This window comes from Gossypium raimondii, chromosome 5, assembly GCF_025698545.1.
Source record: "Gossypium raimondii isolate GPD5lz chromosome 5, ASM2569854v1, whole genome shotgun sequence".
Taxonomy (NCBI): Eukaryota; Viridiplantae; Streptophyta; class Magnoliopsida; order Malvales; family Malvaceae; genus Gossypium; species Gossypium raimondii.
Genome location: NC_068569.1, coordinates 29,770,136 through 29,790,248, shown reverse-complemented (window position 1 = coordinate 29,790,248; position 20,113 = coordinate 29,770,136). Strand labels below are relative to the sequence as shown.

The 20,113-nt window shown below is 32.1% G+C and overlaps 1 protein-coding gene and 1 pseudogene across 1 annotated transcript; both read left to right on the top strand.

The window, feature by feature from the left end:
• The first annotated feature begins 58 nt into the window (after nucleotides 1-58).
• Nucleotides 59-2,513, top strand: LOC105770974 (serine/threonine-protein kinase-like protein CCR2). Its single transcript, XM_012592357.2, has one exon. It carries the CDS (start codon nucleotides 160-162, stop codon nucleotides 2,467-2,469), a length of 2,310 nt encoding a protein of 769 aa, XP_012447811.1. The 5' UTR covers nucleotides 59-159; the 3' UTR covers nucleotides 2,470-2,513.
• Nucleotides 2,514-6,442: 3,929 nt separating this feature from the next.
• On the top strand, nucleotides 6,443-8,646 carry LOC105770975 (serine/threonine-protein kinase-like protein CCR2; annotated as a pseudogene).
• The last annotated feature ends 11,467 nt before the right edge of the window (nucleotides 8,647-20,113 follow it).

The window sequence follows — 20,113 nt, the reverse complement described above, 5'->3', positions numbered from 1 at the left end:
CAAAATTGAGATATTATTCCTTCAATTATTTATATAAATCATTACTTCTAGATTATTCTCTCTTTTCTTTTTTTCAATTTTGGTTGATTCTTTTTTAAATACACCTCACTTTTTCAAAAGCTTCCCTTACAAAAAAGAAAACCCCCAAAACCATAACACATGCCACTCCAAAAGTGCTATTTTCTGCCACCCATTTCATCTTTCTTCATTGTCATTTCTTCCTTGCTCTTTGTTACGGCTTTTGGTTATGGATCACCGGGCCCGATCGCGGCAGCTTTTGGAGAAAATGGGTTTTTTTGTGCCATTGATGCTGGTGGGGAACAACAGGTCATTTGTTGGGATAAAACCAACAAGACATCTTCGGTTCCCACTTTCGATTTTGTTCCTTCCATGGCTTCTCTCTCTGGTGGTGAAGGATTTCTCTGCGGCATTACTGCAAACAATTCGCTGGCGTTTTGTTGGGATTTATTGGATTTTGGTATAAATCTTGTTCCTAAAGCTTTTAGATATAATTCTTACTCCCAAATTGCTGCTGGGAAATCTCATGTTTGTGCTATCAAAGGGTCTTATTTTTCAAGTTCTAATGATTTCGGTAATGTGGATTGCTGGGAACTTGATCGATCACTTGGTAAAAGTAATTTTACTACGAGTTCTTTTAGTAATCATTATGTTAACAATGTTATTGTTAAGAACATTGTTTCTGGGGATGGTTTTAGTTGTGGGATTGCTAAGGAAACTAGTTTGATCTTTTGTTGGGGTCCAAAATCCAGCAACTTAGGAATCTTTAATGTGTCTAGTGAGTTTAAGGTTTTAGCTTCTGGGAAAAATTCAATTTGTGGGATTTCTGAGATGTCTGGTGAAGTTGAATGTTGGGGTGATTCAAGTGAGTTTGGCCTCCCTCCCCATGGGACTCCATTCATTAGTTTATCGGCCGGTGGACAGCGTTTTTGCGGCATCCGTGAAGATGATCATGAAATAGAATGCTGGGGAAGGAACATTAATGTTTCTTCAGTTCCAAAGGCTTCTGGTTTCTTGGCTATTGCTTCATCAGATTCCATGACTTGTGGGGTTCGAGAAGTTGACTTGGTTCTTAATTGTTGGGGCGTAAACGAACAGACTTCACTGGACTATAGTCCACCTTTGCAGCTATGTAGCCCTGGTGTATGCTCTCCGAGCTCATGTACCGATGGAAAGTTTGCTTTCAATGCAAGTATCCTTAATGAGCCGGAGTTGACAAGTTTATGTGCTCAGAATGAGTTGCAAATATGCTTGCCTTGTGGAACGAATTGTTCCGTAGGGTACTTCCCTTCAAGTACATGCACTGCCAATGCTGATCGAATATGCACTCCTTGCTCTCTTTGCCAAAGCAGCTCTTGCTGGGATGTATGCGGAGTTCTGTCTTCGTCTGAGTCTCAGCAGCAAGACCAGGCAGAGATAAAAAAGTTGGTGGTCATTATTGGATCTTCTGTATTGGGTTGCTTACTAATTTTTGTTGCTTGTTGTGTTTTCCCCCGAATCATCAAAAAGAGAAGTGAAGGAAAAGGAAGAATCCAGTGCGGTTTTTGCATAGGCAAACCAGTTGCGGAGGCTGATCCCAATCCCAATCCAGTTCTGCCTTTATCTTTAACAACCTTTGTTGGAGAGACCCAAGTTTATCGGCTTTCAGAACTGAAAGATGCTACTCATGGATTTAAAGAATTCAGTGAGCTCGGAAGAGGGAGCTTCGGTTTTGTATACAAAGCTGTTCTTCCTGATGGAAGGCAAGTAGCAGTCAAGCGAGCTAATGCTGCTACGATAATTCACACCAACAGCCGAGATTTTGAAGCAGAGTTAGAAATACTATGCAATGTAAAGCATACCAATATTGTGAACTTATTAGGCTATTGTGCTGAAATGGGGGAAAGGTTACTCGTATATGAATATATGCCTCATGGTACACTTTATGACCACCTTCACGGTGACCTCTCTCCTTTAGGTTGGGACCTCCGATTGAAGATTGCATTTCAGGCTTCGAGAGGACTTGAGTATCTTCATAATGCAGTCAGTCCTCCCATTATCCATAGAGATGTGAAGACTTCAAATATACTTTTGGACTCCGAATGGGGTGCAAGGATAGCCGATTTCCACATCGTAAGTGCCACTACAGACAACGATTTAAGTGGGAACATGGAGGATGATGTTTACAATTTCGGAATCGTTCTACTAGAGATATTAAGTGGAAGGAAAGCTTATGATAGAGATTGCACACCTCCAGGGATTGTTGAGTGGGCACTGCCTCTAATAAAGCGAGGAAAGGCGGCTGCCATTATCGACCGGAACATCGCTCTCCCGAGAAATGTGGAACCGTTGCTTAAATTGGCAGATTTGGCTGAGCTTTTGTTGAAGGAAAATCCCAGTGAAAGACCAAGCATGAATAATGTGGTAAGCTCATTAGAGCAAATTGTCAAGTGTGAACTAATCTTGTCATGAAAATTCATCAAAAATTCATATTAATAAAGGGGTATGTCTGAAAACTAAGATTATTAAATATTAAATATAAGAGAGTATTATAGGATGTAAAAAAAAAAAACACTTGTTAATCTCTCAACTCGCTGATAAAATCTAAAACACCGATATATCAAATAATTATTCAGAATATAATGATATTTTAATTTCAAATCTTATCGTGCATGTTTTTAAAATTTTAAATGAAATATAAAATAATAAAAACATCTTCATATTATAAAAAACAAGTTTTAATAAATCTGTAATTAAATTGAATAGTGAGTAACATCAACTTTTAAATAATGATATAAATATTTGTTATTATTAATAGCGACGGACAGTCGGAATTTAATAAAAGCAATAGAAAGCTGGATATTTGCGAACTAGACCTCCCTGATTAAATGAATAAATATGCACATGCAGGGATAATAGTATGAATAAAGAATTAAAAGCAAAAACAAAATCAACAAGTTGTAACTTATTTTATCAATCATACCAAATTATGTGCCTTATGTTTCCATTGACTAGATCTAATATATATATTAAAGCTACAGCAAATTACAACGTTAAATACAATTATTTACATAAATCATTCTCTCCTTTCTTTTTTAATTTTGGTTGATTCTTTTACCTTTCCTTCGATGGCAAGCTTTGATTAATCCAATACCAATCAATGTAAACTAATTTCTTCTAATTTATATAAATTCGAGATTCAAATGGAGAAAAATGGGTTTCTTCTAAATATGAAATCTTGGGCACATCTCAAGTTATAATTTTAATTTAATATTTGGATTTTTTTGCTAGAATTTGCTCAATGTGGAAGGAAACAGCTATGAAACACCCCATCTTCCTTACATTATATCTCTATTTATTTACAACTTTATTGAATTTTTTTTGGAAGGTTTTAAATTCCTCTTTGATGTTTGTTTAGGGGCCTAAATTTTGTGTTGATAAACTATTTTAAATAATTGATTCTTTGTCTGGCCTTAGATAGAGTACAATATGTACCCCTAAAAGGGGTAAATTATTAAAATAGTCACTTTTATTTCTCTTTGTCACTTTTATTTGAAATGTTACGTTTTAGTCATTTACGTTAACGTGTTGTAACATTTTAGCCATTGTACTGTTAATGATGTAATGTAAGCTGACGTGACACATTAAATCACCATTTCAAATAAAAAAATTTAGGTTAAATTATACAATTAGTCTCCATATTTTTTCATTTTGAGCAATTTTTTTATGTTTTTTTTTTCATTCTCTTCTGCTTCTCCCTATATTTTTCTCACTTCCCGATCTTTTTTAATGTAAAAGAAAAAAATTAAATTGCCCAAAATGAAAAAAATATAGTGACCAATTGTATAATTTAACCTAAAATTTTTGTTTGAAATGATGATTTAACATGCCACGTCACCATCGTTACATTGATAATGGCACTTAATACTTAGTGACTAAAATGTAACATTTCAAATATAACTGATTAAAATATAACTTGAAAGAAACAAAATGACCATTTTAATAGCTTTCCCAAAAAATATAATTATTAATGTTTCGTTTGAAAACATGAATTTAAAATTCTAGTATACCCATATTTAAGTATACTAATTTCCAAACCCCATATTAAGAAACTTAATATTTGCTATGATATATATGGAAAAACTTGAATCCATACTGATTAGATGATTTTTATGAACCAAAATCGTGAAACTTTCGGATTAAAATTGACTACAGCCTTACAAATATAATGCAAATTTTTCATATGCGCACATATTCATATCCGACAATTATCGAGATTTTTTTAAAAAAAAAGCAAGTAGGCTGAGGAGACATGGAGACAAAACCATAATCAAATCGGGCCTACAAAAGCCTATGTTACCTCCATTACATACAAATACAACCTGTTGTGTTCTCAAGTTTTGTTTGTAATTTCTTTCCTATACTACCAACGAATCCACCCTTTCTTGTATTATACATTGTTGAATGCCAAAAAACAAAAAAGAACAGATAAAAACTTCATTATTTTATTTCCATATTACAATTTCGACAGAAAAAAAATAATCTTTTCAAGTGTTTATGTTTTTGAACCATGTTCTAAGTGTAAGAATTTAGGAAGTTGAGTGCAGATGTGGTTGTTTTATTTAAAAAAAAACCAATTCCATTTTGGATTCCAATAAAACTAAATCATGTATATGTGGTCTGAACCTTGGTTTCCTGTCATTTATTGCAACTGTGTCATAACTTCATAAAATAAAAAGAACCTTTATGAAATTATATTGTTTAATTACTTCTTTTAAGCTAAAACTGATCAGTTTTAGGGTTTTTTAGTTAAAATAAACATAATTGATCTGGTTATTTTCGTGCATTTCAAGATGTCCAATTTCATATATTTATGGATATTTAATTTTTTTCTGTTAATTTTAATATTATAATTTACTCAATATTTAAAATTATAAATTTTAATTATTACTTACAATGAATTTAAAGTGGATGTGACGATTAGTTTTAGAATATAAGAAAAGTTACCGCATGAGGAAAATTTAACTTTATTGATTAATGACTTGCAAATTGATAAGATGGATTCTACTTAGACCTGTCCATGGGCCGGGCCCGAAAAAAATTTCGGCCCGACTCTTAGGCCCGAGCCCGGCCCGGCCCGAAATATGGGCCTAAAATTTTGCCCAGGCCCGGCTCGGGAAAAAATAATAAGCCCGAACCCGGTTTTTAATAAACACAAAAAAATATTTTAAAAATAATAAAAAAATATATTTTTAAAGTATTTTAAAATTAAAAAATAAAAATAAAAAATATATATTTATTATATTCGGGCCGGGCCGGGCCCGGGCCAAAAAAGTTGAGCCCGAGCCCGGCTCATTTTTTAAACTGGCCTCATTTTTCTGTCCAAGCCCATATTTCGAGCCTATATTTTTACCCAAACCCTCTCATATTTGGTAGGCGGTCGTTTAGTCAGGCCGCCTTACCATGGACAGGTCTAATTCTACCTGATAAAATGAATGGCATAAGATAAATACTTATGATGCCGTCTACAAGGTATTTGAGAATGCTTTCGTAGGTGGATTAATCCATGACCAACATGGGATGCAGGTTGCTGGTTTCTCAAGGAATATTAGTTGTTGTTCGATTTTCAATGCTGAACTTTGGGGTGCACTGGAAGGTCTCCAAGTAGTCTAGAATCTCGGGCTGAAAAGAGTAATTCTTGAGATGGATGTACTAAAGTTATTCAAGTGATTCAAGCAAATGTAACTTATCAACATTTTTAAGCTGTGACACGAGCCATTAAGAATCTATTTCAACTTTCTTGGATGGTTGAGCACAACAAAGTACCTAATTTAGCTATGGTTTAATCCTTGTTTCTGTAAAAAAAATTAATTTTTGAATCTAGTTTGCTTTTATAGATAATTGATTATAATATTCAAATCTTGATTGGCTTTGTAATCTAAAAAAATTTATCTGAAAATCCATTCAATATTTAAAATAATATTAAGAAGTTAAAATTTTATTTTATATTATTATTTATATGGTTTCCTAATTAAGTTATAAAAATATAATTGATTTGAAATAGCTAAAATTATATCCAAAATGGAGCCATTTTAACCTTAAATTCAGCTTTAATATAATGTAAAAAGGAGAAAAGTTCCGTACTAAGCATAGCTCAGGTCTACATCAGATCTGAATCTTAAATGTCAAGATCAATAATTAAATGTCAAGATCAATAACGAATTAACTATTTTCCCATAGGTCAAATGCGTCCAAGTTTTGACTTTCAACTTAACTGTCTAAAATCCGAATCTTTACATTTTTCAAAGAAAAAAAAACACTGTAAATAAAAATGGGTTCAAAGCCTGAAACCATTCTTGTTCCTTCTAGTTTCAACTCAACCACTTAACACCTCACCTTTCCAATAGCTTCACTTACAAAAAAGAAAACCCCAAAACCATAACAAATGCCACTCCAAAAGTGCTATTTTCTGCCACCCATTTCATCTTTCTTCATTGTCATTTCTTCCTTGCTCTTCGTTATGGCTTTTGGTTATGGACCACCGGGTCCGATCACGGCGGCTTTTGGAGAAAATGGGTTTTTTTTTTGTTCCATTGATGCTGGTAGGGAACAACAGGTCATTTGTTGGGATAAAACCAACAAGACATCTTCGGTTCCCACTTTCAATTTTGTTCCTTCCATGGCTTCTCTCTCTGGTGGTGAAGGATTTCTTTGCGGCATTACTGCGAACAATTCACAGACGTTTTGTTGGGATTTATTGGATTTTGGTATAAATCTTGTTCTTAAAGCTTTTAGATATAATTCTTACTCCCAAATTGCTGCTGGGAAATCTCATGCTTGTGCTATCAAAGGGTCTTATTTTTCAAGTTCTGATGATTTCAGTAATGTGGATTGCTGGGAACTTGATCGATCACTTGGTAAAAGTAATTTTACTGCAAGTTCTTTTAGTGATAATTATGTTAACAATGTTATTGTTAAGAACATTGTTTCTGGGGATGGTTTCAATTGTGAGATTGCTAAGGAAACTGGTTTGATCTTTTGTTGGGGTCCAAAATCCAGCAACTTAGGAATCTTTAATGTGTCTAGTGAGTTTGAGGTTTTAGCTTCTGCGAAAAATTCAATTTGTGGGATTTCTGAGATGTCTGGTGAAGTTGAATGTTGGGGTGATTCAAGTGAGTTTGGCCTCCCTCCCCATGGGACTCTATTTGTTAGTTTATCGGCCTGTGGACAGCGTTTTTGCGACATCCATGAAGATGATCATGAAATAGAATGTTGGGGAAGGAACATTAATGTTTCTTCAGTTCCAAAGGCTTCGTTTCTTGGCCATTACTTCATCAGATTCCATGACTTGTGGGGTTCGAGAAATTGACTTGGTTCTTAATTGTTAGGGCGCAAACAAACAGTCTTCATTGGACTATAGTCCGCCTTTGCAACTATGTAGCCTTGGTGTATGCTCTCTGAGCTCATGTACCGATGAAAAGTTTACTTTCAATGCAAGTATCCTTAATGAGCCGGAGTTGACAAGTTTATGTGCTCAGAATGAGTTGCAAATATGCTTGCCTTGTGGAACAAATTGTTCCGTGGGTACTTCCTTCAAGTACATGTCCGCCAATCTTGATCGAATATGCACTCATTGCTCTCTTTGCGGAGGAGCTATTCTTTGGGATGTATGTGGAGTTTTGTCTTCGTCGAGTTTCAAAGATAAGACCAAGAAGAGATAAAAAGTTGGTGGTCATTATTGGATCTTCTGTATTGGGTTGCTTACTAATTTTGTTGCTTGTTGTGTTTTCCCGAATCATCAAAAAGAGAAGTGAAGGAAAAGGAAGAATCCGGTGCGGTTTTGCATAGGCAAACCGATTATGAGGTGATCCCAATCCGAATCCACTTCCGCCTTTATCTTTAACAACGTATGTTGGAGAGACCCAAATTTATCGGCTTTCAGAACTAAAAGATGCTACTCATGGATTTAAAGAATTCAGTGAGCTCGAAAGAGGGAGCTTCGGTTTTGTATACAAAGTTGTTCTTCCTGATGGAAGGCAAGTAGCAGTCAAGCGAGCTAATGCTGTTACGATAATTCACACCAACAGCTGGGATTTTGAAGTAGAGTTAGAAATACTATGCAATGTAAAGCATACCAATATTGTGAACTTATTAGGCTATTGTGTTGAAATGGGGGAAAGGTTACTCGTATAAGAATATATGCCTCACGGTACACTTCATGACCACCTTCACGGTGACCTCTCTCCGTTAAGTTGGGACCTCCGATTGAAGATTGCATTTCAGGCTTCGAGAGGACTTGAGTGTCTTTATAATTAAGTCAGTCCTTCCATCATTCATAGAGATGTGAAGACTTCAATTATACTTTTGGACTCCGAATGGGGTGCAAGGATAGCCGATTTCCACATTGTAAGTGCCACTACAGACAACGACTTAAGTGGGAACATGGAGGATGATGTTTACAATTTCGGAATCGTTCTACTAGAGGTATTAAGTGGAAGGAAAACTTACGATAGAGACTGCACACCTCCAGAGATTGTTTACAATTTGGCTGAGCTTTTGTTTAAGGAAAATCCCAGTGAAAGACCAAGTATAAATAATGTGGTAAGCTCATTAGAGCAAATTTTCAAGTGTGAACTAATCTTGTCATGAAAATTCATCAAAAATTTATATTAATAAAGGGGTATGTCTGAAAACTATGATTATTTTTATTCTTTAACGATTCATGCTTTTGTATTCTTCTTTTTGGGTTTTATTTCTAGTGGGTTTCGGATTGGCTCTGAATTACTGAGTATTTGTAGCCATCGTAGAGATCAAATCCCTTACCTGTTGGGTGGTCTTGTTAACTAATGCTCCTCCACTGGCGACATTTATCATATTTATTTCTATAAGAAGTATTGGAGCAGAGACTGTTCTGTTATCCTATGTTGTGGGCAACTTATACACAACTTCTTAAATCACTCACAACAGTCGTAAAGAGACTCCACATCTCTTTACCTTATCCCAACAATCTCCCTCTTTAACTGAACTGCACGCTATGCTAGGAAAAATTTTTTGAGAAACAAACGGGAAAAATCTGTCCAAGTCGTGATAGATCTAGGAGGTAAATAAAATAATTATTCCTTAGAAGAATCTATTAGGGAAAAAGGGAAAGCTCGTAATTTGATTTGATCCTCAGTTACGTCTTGAGGTTTCATACTAAGACAAACCATATGAAATTCTTTCAGTTGTTTGTGTGGATTTTCATTTTGCAATCCACAAAAAGTCGGCAGCAACTAGATTAATCTTGACTTCAATTCAAAATTAGTATCCATAGTAGGATACGCAATGCATAACGGTTGTTGTTCTGCAGGAGCTTTGGCCATTTGCAGAATTGTTTGAGCCATAGGTTGTTGTGCTAAATTCGGGTTTATGTTAACCTAGCGTTAGGCATTTCTTTTGGTGGATCGACTCCTATTCTTTCGTTCTCTAGTGTTTGAGTAGGGTTTTCGTTAACCCTAGACTCAACTTCGTCGTCTGCTTCTATTTTTGGTGGTGGGTTACTCTTAGTTCCTACCACCTCTGAATGCTTTTTCCATAGCTTCGTTTCCTTGCGATTGGCTCTCTCAATCTTTTCTATTTCTAAATCGAATGCAATAATTCCTGGAGTAGATTTGGTCATAAAAAAAAAGAAACAAGATTAGTACGTTACCAATCCTCGGCAACAGCGCCAAAATTTGTTGTGTCGTTGAAAGCACCAAAAATAACTTATCCCTATGAAACAACAAAAAGAATAGTATAAGGGAAGTATGGTCAAATCCTTAGGGATTGGATTGCTACAACTTCTTATTCCTTGAAATCTTAGGCACAATCGTGCCTAAGAAAAACGACGTACCTGGAAAAAGAAAAAAAAACAGAATTAAAAATATGGATGAGTTGAAATTGTATAAATTGAAATTGAAATTGAAATTGTAAAAATAAATAGAATTGAGGAAAGGAATTCTTCGGTTTGAGGGATTCCAGCTTCCAGTTATCTCGATCCTCATTGGGTTCAATCCTAGACTTTTAGATGATCATTCTCATAACAAAATAAGCTAGTTATAGTGGAAGAAGACGCCTACGACCACCAGCTCCACTTAGATTTTAAACTTACAATTTAGAGGAACCTGACTCTAGCCAACCGTCACTTTTGTAGGACTGTCTTACACTAGATCATCATTTTTCAATGGCAAATACCACGCCATTTCATCTCTTGGGCTCGACAACCTCTGATGCAGTAAGTTAACGAACCGGCTGTGCAACCTTCTCAAAGTATTGGCTAGATGAGTTTAGTGGGAAATGAAACACAAATGTAATGGAATAAAATTTTATTGAAAAGGGAAAGAAACAAAAAGGTTAGAACCTTAACGGGAAGGAATTTTTTACCGAAAATGATGAGTGAATATTCATGTCACTCAATCCCCTATTTATAGTACATAGAAAACTTAATTTGTTTCTATTTAAACTCTAAAAGATAAATAAAGATATAATCTGAAATTAAATCTAAATAATATCATAATAATCCTAACAATAATCCTAAAAATAAAATTTGAATTTAAATAAAGTCTCTTCTTTGAATGTTGCCCCAAGTCTTTTGCACTTTACATTTTTGTCACTACTTCTTCTCTATTTTGTATGCTGACACATTTTGTCTTTAAATTCACGCTTTTTGCCCCAAACTTCCTTTTGTCTTCAATTTAATCCATACAAGATAAAAAACTATAATAAAACAAAACCTAAATTAGTAGGATCATACTCAAAATATATATAGAATTAACACATAAAAGTATGTCATTTTAGATGCACTACACATGTGCCCATGCAATTTTTTTTCTCGTTTGGATGTCCTATTTACTACGGGTATGATTTCTATTTTGGACCATAACATTTGTTTCATGCAATCTACTACTAACCGAAACATTCTGTTATCTCCTCTAATTGATGAGTGCAAGATACTTCGCTCTTCTATGAGCCCTAGTTGTTGGAGACATGTCTTCAAGACAGGGAGCAAGTGTACAGGTGCTCTAGCTCGTTTGGGTAGCAATATTACCATTTGATGAACTTTATGTTTCCAATTTTCTTTATGTTTGTTCTTACCCTCCTGCTTGCTTTCATCGTCTTTTATTAGGCAACACACAGGAGTAGCAATAATCAATGTTTTTCTTTTTCGAAAAATCATTAATTTGTGTAAATAAAAAAATATAAAGCTTTGAATTTTTTTAGAAATAAATATAATTAAATTTACAATATAAAATTTTAATTTATCTTAAAATAAATAAAAAAAGTCACATGATGTGATTTATTGACACTATAAAACGTTATACAGAAATAATATATCAATTACAGAATTCGTAACCAATTAGTAGGCAAATATAAAATCTTATTAAAAAGTGACATAATGTGACTCACTGCCATTGGAACTTTAAAAAGTTATAACCGTACTTAAATTAGTCCAAAAATAGAAGTTGGGCTTTCGGCTTGAAACGCTTAAAATGCCTAATCTGTTGAAATGGATCAGCTCACTGATTTGGTAAGGCTCTGTTTCAACATTTGGACCACATTTTATTTTTAGCTAAATTCAATAGGGTAAACTAAACAAATAGTTACCCAATTACGCCTACGTTCTTATTTTAGTCACATAACTTTAAAATTTTTTAATTTAGATATTAATGCTTGAATTTGTTTCTATTTTGGTCACTTGTCCTCAAATTGATAACGGAAAGCCTTTTTTAACTAGTATAATAACATATTTAGTCATCAATACTTACATATCCCTTCAACTTGATCCTAATTCTACATAATTTGATAAATTTAACCCTTTATATTTATAAATTCTATCAATTTGATCCTCAAACTTCCTAATTAAAGCTTTCAGCTTTTAAAACAAAGGCATTCCACATATGTACATTTGTAAACCACAAAAAAGAAAAGAAAAAAAACTTCTCTCAACTAATGAAGTCGTTTTCCGATCCATTTCCTATACCAATGAGTTTATCTTAAAATTTTCATGAGTTTTCTTCTAAACATAATATTTTATAACTATTTGATTAATAAAATTTTGTCTAAAGAAAATGGGAAAACTTTTAAAAATACTTTAGAGTTACTCTTGTTGTTAACAATATGATATTTCCTATAGCAAAAAAAAAAAGATATTTCCTTTAAGGTATGTAAAAATAGTCCTCGAAGTTGGAAATTAAATCTAGAGTTAAAAATATGGTTTTGAAAAATCCAATTGTTCAATCAATAATTATATAAGAAAAATTGTGAACATTTGATTTTTCATAAGAAATAAATGTGAAAGAATAATTGAATTTCCTTTTGTTACATTGAAAAATATATTTTGAATTTTATAAATTGATTAAGATATTATTATGTGCTCTATTTATTTTTAATTTTAAATCCATAAGCAGTATGTATTACTAATAATCTAATTTAGTGTCAAATCATTTACCAAATTAATTAAAACTAAAATTATGTTAGTTACAGTGACAATTTATTTTTTAAATATTAAAATATTTATATAATTTTATTATATATTATATTTCTAACATTTATATGTTCTATTTTATTAATGGTGTTTTGTTAGTTTCTAACACGAACTTCTTAAAATAAAAATAAAAAGGGTTATGTACCGAATCTGACAATTTCAACCATAAATAAAATAATTATAGATGTAAAATGCTTCTTTTTAAAAGCTGAGAGTTTTGGTTAGGAAGTTACAGTATCAAGTTGATAGAATTTATAAATGTGAAAGGGCTAAACTTACTGGATTATTTAGAATTAGGATCAAATTGGTCGTATATGTAAGTAGTGAGGACTAAATGTGTTATTAAACTAGTTAGGAAAAGGCTTCCTGTAATCAATTTAATGCTAAACGTTAGCACCTAAAGTGAAAATTTTAGAGTTGAGTGAGCAAAACAGGAACACAGATATAAAACTCAATAACACGTCTGCGTTTTCTCGTAATTCATTTTAAAATAAAAATTAATTTATTCTATTTCTGTTTTTTGTTTTTATAATTATAATAAATGTATTAAATATTTATAAATATTTTAATATAATTCACAGAAAGTAAAAAATGAAAGATTGAAAGGTTTGAAGGATGATGGAGTTAACCATGCAACTAACTTAAGTTTAAAAATGCAAGTCTGTATTGCAATAATAAAATGCAGCGCACATGGCTGTCTGCCACACAGGAGTTCATCTTCATATCACAGATAAATGGGTGTTCCTTTTTGAATTTCCCAAGTTCCAGGCAATAAATAAATTAAAAAACAATTTACATATTGATTTACTCATAAAAGTGGAAGATTCTCATCATTGTGTTACATTAGTAAATGCTTGAAGAGTAAGATTGTTACTTTGACTGTCAAGGTTGATGGACTTAAATCAGCAATGTTCATTGTTCCAAATCATTATAAATGTTCATAGGATTTACACAATCATGTCATTAGGGGACCATTCCTTTTTAGATGTTGCCAATATTTACCAAGTTTTTCTTTCTTTCACAATTCCATTTACCAACTTCAATGGGATTGCTTTTTTTTTTTTACTTTTTGGATTTAAAAAAATTCTAACATGATCATAAATAATTATTTGTGTTGGAGAGGATTCACTGAGCAAGAAAAATAAAAAAAAATCTAGAATTGGGTTGGCCGATTTATGAAAAACTGTGGTTATTCAAAATCGGATTAAATTCTATTTTTATTTTTATGATAGAAAATAAATATTTTATATTTAATATAGTGAAAATAATTTAAAAGTTCTTAAAATTTTATTTTATCTTTTTAAAAATATTCATGAAAAGACTTTAAAATATTGTCAAAATAAAACTCATTTTGTCAAAATAAGTCTAAAATATAAAATAAAAAACTAAACATAGTCGAACTAAATTATGATAGATAGTTAAATAAATTTTAAAAATCCGATTGAACCGAACCGTTATCACCCATTTCGTATAGTTTTGTATGATACTATTTTAATGATCTAACCGTTATATTTCATACAGAATGTTAAAACAAATATTGTATATTCATTTTATATATTTAATTTAATTTTTCAATTTTTTCACTATTTCTTACAATCACACGTGACTTTTATAACTATATTTATATTATATATAATTATCTGATTGAATTTGTCTCATTGGACATCAATTTAATAGAAAATTGAGTAGAATTCCTTTTTCCACAAAATAATAAATATGATTTTAAGTGTATTCCTATCATTTTATATTTTATACAAAATCTATAAAATTATCGAAAAATTTGAACACAAATCATTATAATTTTTAAAATCTTAACTTTACAAAATCTAACTAAAATCCCATTTATTTTTAACATTAATTTTTTATAAATATATAAGTAACATAATTATTTTATTCACAATGAGCATAGAATAATCTAATATTAATTAATGTAAAAATATTCACTTTTTGAGTTACTATTGGCAAATGAAGCAAGGTAACTTTTGTATTGGTAGTTCAAAAGTTAGTTGAAAAGGCAAAGTAAATATTATATTATATTGAATACAATGAAAATAAAAGAACAACTCCCAAGGGTGTTGTCATTGAGTAACATAAGAATGGAATAGGAACAATCTTTCTACATGCTTCTTATGTACATAAAACCATGAGGAAAAGTTAAAAATCCATGGGGATAATAATAATAATAATAATAAAATCAAGTGAAAAAATGGTGAAGAAATACAAAGTAGAAAAACCATGAAAAGAAAAAGCTGCAAATGAAAGGAATTTGCTTTCCTTTGTCTATACTAATTTTATTCAAGATTGTAGTATTTGTTTGAATGATTTGGATAATATTTTAATATATGAATTAGATAAAACTAAAAAAAGCAATCCCTTGGATGGAACTATTTATTACATTATATGTATTAATATTTTTGTATAAAAATATTTTTATTTAAAATTTATTGTGATTTGAGAGGAGTGTTGGAAGCAACAAGTGTGGGAATCCTTGTGTCAGTTCAGCTTCTTCTTTTTGGAGACATTTCCATTGTTTGTTTCTCTCTTCTTCTTTTATTTGTTTATTATTTTTATTATTTAAACATAATCATATATATTCATCTATTAACTGTTATCTATCTATAATTTAGAAATAAACTCTTTTCTCTAATCCATTATCTTCATTATATTCAAAATGTAATTAACTAAAAATTTTCATTGCTTATCATTTATTAGTAGAAGGAATCAAACATGAATTAATATTTATTACTTAAACAATGACATGAAAATGATTATTTTTCATTTGCAATTCAACTCCCAACAAAATATTTCATTTACAAAACTGTAAAAAGCTTTCAAGATATAAACCTATTAAATAGTAAATGATATTTTTAAACAGTAAATATTAACCCTATTGAAATTTAGTCATATTTGAATCTTTTTTATATAATATATAGGCTAAATTAATATATTTAATAATAGAGAAACTAATTCAATCCAATCCCTATAATAGATGTACCTACTAGGTACATTCACCAACATATATATTTACAATGCATCCATCACATATAAAATATATTCCACTTTATTTCGCAGGATCCATCAATTTCCTATTAATGTTAGGTGTTTTTAATCAAGGGTCAAGCCAAAAAATTCTTTTAGGGTGATATTTTTTCTAGGTGTCATAGTTGAATTAAAAGTTTAGGTGAGATTTATCATTGTATTAATTTATAACATTAAAATTTTTATGGAGGCTAAATTTAAAATTTACCATTATTAAGGCCAAGGTTTTGCATTTCTTTTCGATTTGCTAGAACTTTGTTTACCATACTTTGGAGACACAAAGTATGGTGTAACATGTTGTCTATTTGCTATTTACATCTAAGCTTAAACATTTTTTTCTTAGTTTTTATGTAAGAGAAAGCTAGAATAATTGTGGAGATATGAGAGTTTTTAAATTATGATATTTTCTATTGCTTTTTGTGTTTATCATTTGAATTTGATGAAGAGATAATTTAGGCGTTTATTTGGAAATAAATTATTATCAAATTGTGGAAGACTATTTGAAGGTTTGCTAGCGTAAGTTTTGGCTCTTTATAGCTATGTTGCATGCCTCGAGTTGTTTCCTCCGTATGTATGGAATTGAACTAGTACTTTGTGAGCATTGTTTTTGTCTATTTTGAGACTTTCTTTATGCCTTTTGTAATAATTTATTGTATATATTTTTTAATATGTATTACTAGCCTTCTATAAGAAGGTTTGGGTTGAGAGTGAGTGATACGGGGGTTGTGCGCGGACCAAGATCAAGTTGCCAAGTCACGAGAAACTCCTACGAAAACCCTAAAAAATTAGATCTGAAACGAAACAGAAAATTAAAAGATTAGAATTTTGAATTTCCAGATCTGAAATAAAATCCCCAAATCAGCAAAGAATCAAATTGAGAATAGAAATAAGTGTTAATAAGGGTTCTTGAAACCCTAAAAGAGATTGCGATTCTGCCCAATTGAACACCCAGATAGTTTTCTCCAAATTTCGGCAATCTAATTTCTCCCAAAAAGAGTATGGATGAATCGGCAAGAACCCTAGAAATTGGGGATTTTTGGGCTAATTCCTTAAGATAGAAAAAGGCTGAAAACACAATAAGAACAGAAAATAAATTAGATAAAGATTCGGCACAAGCAGAAATAAAGAAAGAATTGACAGTAAGAAATTAAAAGATAAGTCCTAAGAAGCCTTGAAATCCCGAAAGATCTCACAACTCCCTTCAAACGGCTCTAATCTCCCCTCCAAAGAATATCAATGGCAAGAAGAAGGTTGAAGATGGCTCCCACAATCAAAAGATTGTTAAAACAACTTCTAAAGAAAGCTCAAGAGAGAATTCTTGGAAAAAACCTCAAAGAAAATTCTGCACTCAACAAATCTGAAATTTAATATATATTTGGGAAGTTGTTTACAAGGTGGCTAGCCATGCCTTTAAATAGGCCTTATAACTAGTCCTAATCCAATTAGAAAACTAAAATAAAAAAACTCCTAATTATTTTAATATGGAAATTCAGCCAAGGGTTTTTATTTGGGACTCTAGGACTGAATATTTACATAAAAATTAAACTAAGTAAAAATAAATAAAAAAAATAAAATAAAACTTTACAACTTGGGCCACTTTGACAATTTGGCCTGATTTTCAACTAAGTATGGGTGGATTTCTTGATTGGGCTTGGAATCTTCTTATTGGGCCTTGCCTTCAAGAATTTGGGTTGGGCCTCTGTGACTCGTATCATTCCCCCCTTCCTCAAAAAGATTCGTCCTCGAATCTGAAAAATCAAATGGGGACAAGTCAGCCACATTGAAAGATGGACATGTTTTAAAACATTCAATCCTCTCAAATTGTTTCCACAAACCATGAATAAATCGCGAGTAATAAATTAAATGGTAAACGTAATCGTCACAAGTAGGTATTTGAAAAGGTTCACACGGTTCACGAGTTGCACAATCATACCATGCATTAATTGACGGACTATAGATTCACTCACATGCATCATAAAAATTATCAAAAACAATAATTTTTTATCAACCATCAAAACAGATAGATCATCAATAAATAAAATAGGACGATTAAGCATATTTCGATCTAAGTGTTTTACAAAATTAAATCATCAACATGATCTTTGTCACTATCCGAGGAGTACAAAGGTGTTTCAAAAGTTTCAAGCATCTTACCTTTATAATGAGAAGAATAAGGGTCGATTTTACCTTTTCCATTTAATACAAACCTTCGCTCATCGGGGCATAGTGTAGTCGAAACTCGTTGTTGAGTTAACCTTTGTCAAATGCAACTCAAACTTCATGTATAACCACGAAACTGTTTAAGACACGAATATAAATTGAAAACAAATTTGGTAAATTTCGTTACCTTATTCAAAACCAAGTATCAAAACAATAGAAAGTATTTGCACACAATAGATGATGCTTGATTTTCCAACAAAATATACCAAAATAGATTCCGTGTTTAAAACTTGATTTTGATTAGTCATGCAGAAGTGTAACAAAGATTTCATTAAACCAATCAAGTTAAACCATGAGGGTTTTCGCATACGTACCAACTTACATTCAAAACTTTTTTTATTCACCAAAATAGATTTGCACAAATTTGCAGATTTTACACAAGGTAAATCAAGAGAATAACAACTCACGCTTCCTTTCTTAGTTCGTGGCAATCCTAGAATAAAATCCATGGATAAGTCTACCCATGGTGAAGTAGGAATCGGCAAAGGAGTGTAAAGGCCATGAGGCATTACCTTAGATTTTGCTTGTTTACATTTGATGCACTTAGAACATACCTTTTCGACATCCTTCTTCATATGTGGCCAATGGAAGTGTTCTATCCCGTAAAGGTGGTAAACCTTTAGGGACTCACTAAAACATCCACATAATCCTGCAAAAGACATTGAAACACACTAGGCAAATATCCATTAATGTTAGATAGAGATAAATAGTTTTGCCTAAACCTCACAAGGATACAAGGTTGTTTATTGAGTAGGGCTCTCCGCACATCTTTTTTGTTGCAATCAATTTTTCTCTCTAGTTTTGCCACTTATGGATTCACTCACCTTTGGGCCATTTAAATTTTGACTTTTTCACTACTAGCCTCTTTTCTCTCTGTCTTTTTATTTTTCCTTTCTCCTTCACCCCTCACAAAATTTCATCATTTTAATTGATCTTTATATACATCATTGGGATTTAAAGGAGCAAGAGTGAATTTTCGCCTTTAAACACAAGAGAGTATCTATTGAGCTTACCTTGGTGTGTAACATCACGATCAAATTGCCAAGGCCGTCCAAGGAGCAAGTGTGCCACATGCATTGGGACCACATCACACCATACCTCATCCTCGTAATTCTCGAGCTTAAAAGTGATCAAGGACTGTTTTGTAACCTTAACTTCGGCGGTCATTAAGCCTTTGAAGGTGATACGGCTTAAGGTGCTCGATACAAGGTAACTTTAAGGAATCCACCAAATAACTGCTAACTACATTTGAACAACTCCCACTATCAATCATAAGTGAACATAAGTTACCTTTTATAAAACACCTAGAATGGAAAATATTGGTCCTTTGGTTATCACAATCGTCTCCCACTTGGATGTTAAGGGTGCGGCGGAGCATCTTATTATTATTTTTTGGACTACCGCAAAACAAACACTCAACACTCAAAAGAAAAATTAGCAAACCTCACTGTTAATCACTCAAAAAGAAAAATTCAAATTCTCAATGAGGTAGAATTCAATCTTGTGAGTTCTTTATCGGAGTTTATATCAACCAATTAGAGAGTGTGAACCAAAGTACCAAAGAATCCTAATTTGCACTAGGATGCCAAAAACTGACGAGACACCAATTGATTTGTGTTGCACCGAGGAAGGATTGTGCACACGTTTAAATCCTACTAACACAAGAAACAAGAAGGTGTTAGATATTGTAAAGGAAGAATAATAAGCAAACAAATGAAAACCTACAGCTAAGAATCAATAAAAATTGTTGAAAACAGAAAACCCGAAAAACTGCGGAGTAACTTGACAACTTCGTTCGAGGTGTTCCCGATCTAAAAAAATCACGAAATTAAATCTGGAATGTCTTAAAATATTGAATTTTTGATCTGAAAAATTTGGGCACCAAATTCAACCCGCTGAATATTTTTTTAATTTTTTATTAGATTTCATATTTTTTCGATTTTTTGACTTTTTCGACTTATTTTTTTGCGGGAAATATTTTTGTATATTCAATAACAGTGCCACAAATATGTATGTAAAATTTTAGATCAATCAGAAAACGTTTACCTACTCAAATGAATTTTTTTGAAAGATTTTTCTGGGTAAAACTGCTGTTTTTGCTTTAAAAAATTGAGATCAGTTTAGAAATCAACCAAGAACACCCAAAACGCCCAAAATCTGATACCAAATGATACGGGGGTTGCGCGCGGACCAAGATCAAGTTGCCAAGTCACGAGAAACTCCTATGAAAACCCTAAAAAATTAGATCTGAAACGAAACAGAAAATTAAAAGATTAGAATTTTGAATTTCCAGATCTGAAATAAAATCCCCAAATCAGCAAAGAATCAAATTGAGAATAGAAATAAGTGTTAATA

Bases quoted from the DNA above. Each gene is read 5' to 3' on its own strand.
- LOC105770974 (XM_012592357.2), top strand. From the start codon at position 160: ATGCCACTCCAAAAGTGCTATTTTCTGCCACCCATTTCATCTTTCTTC.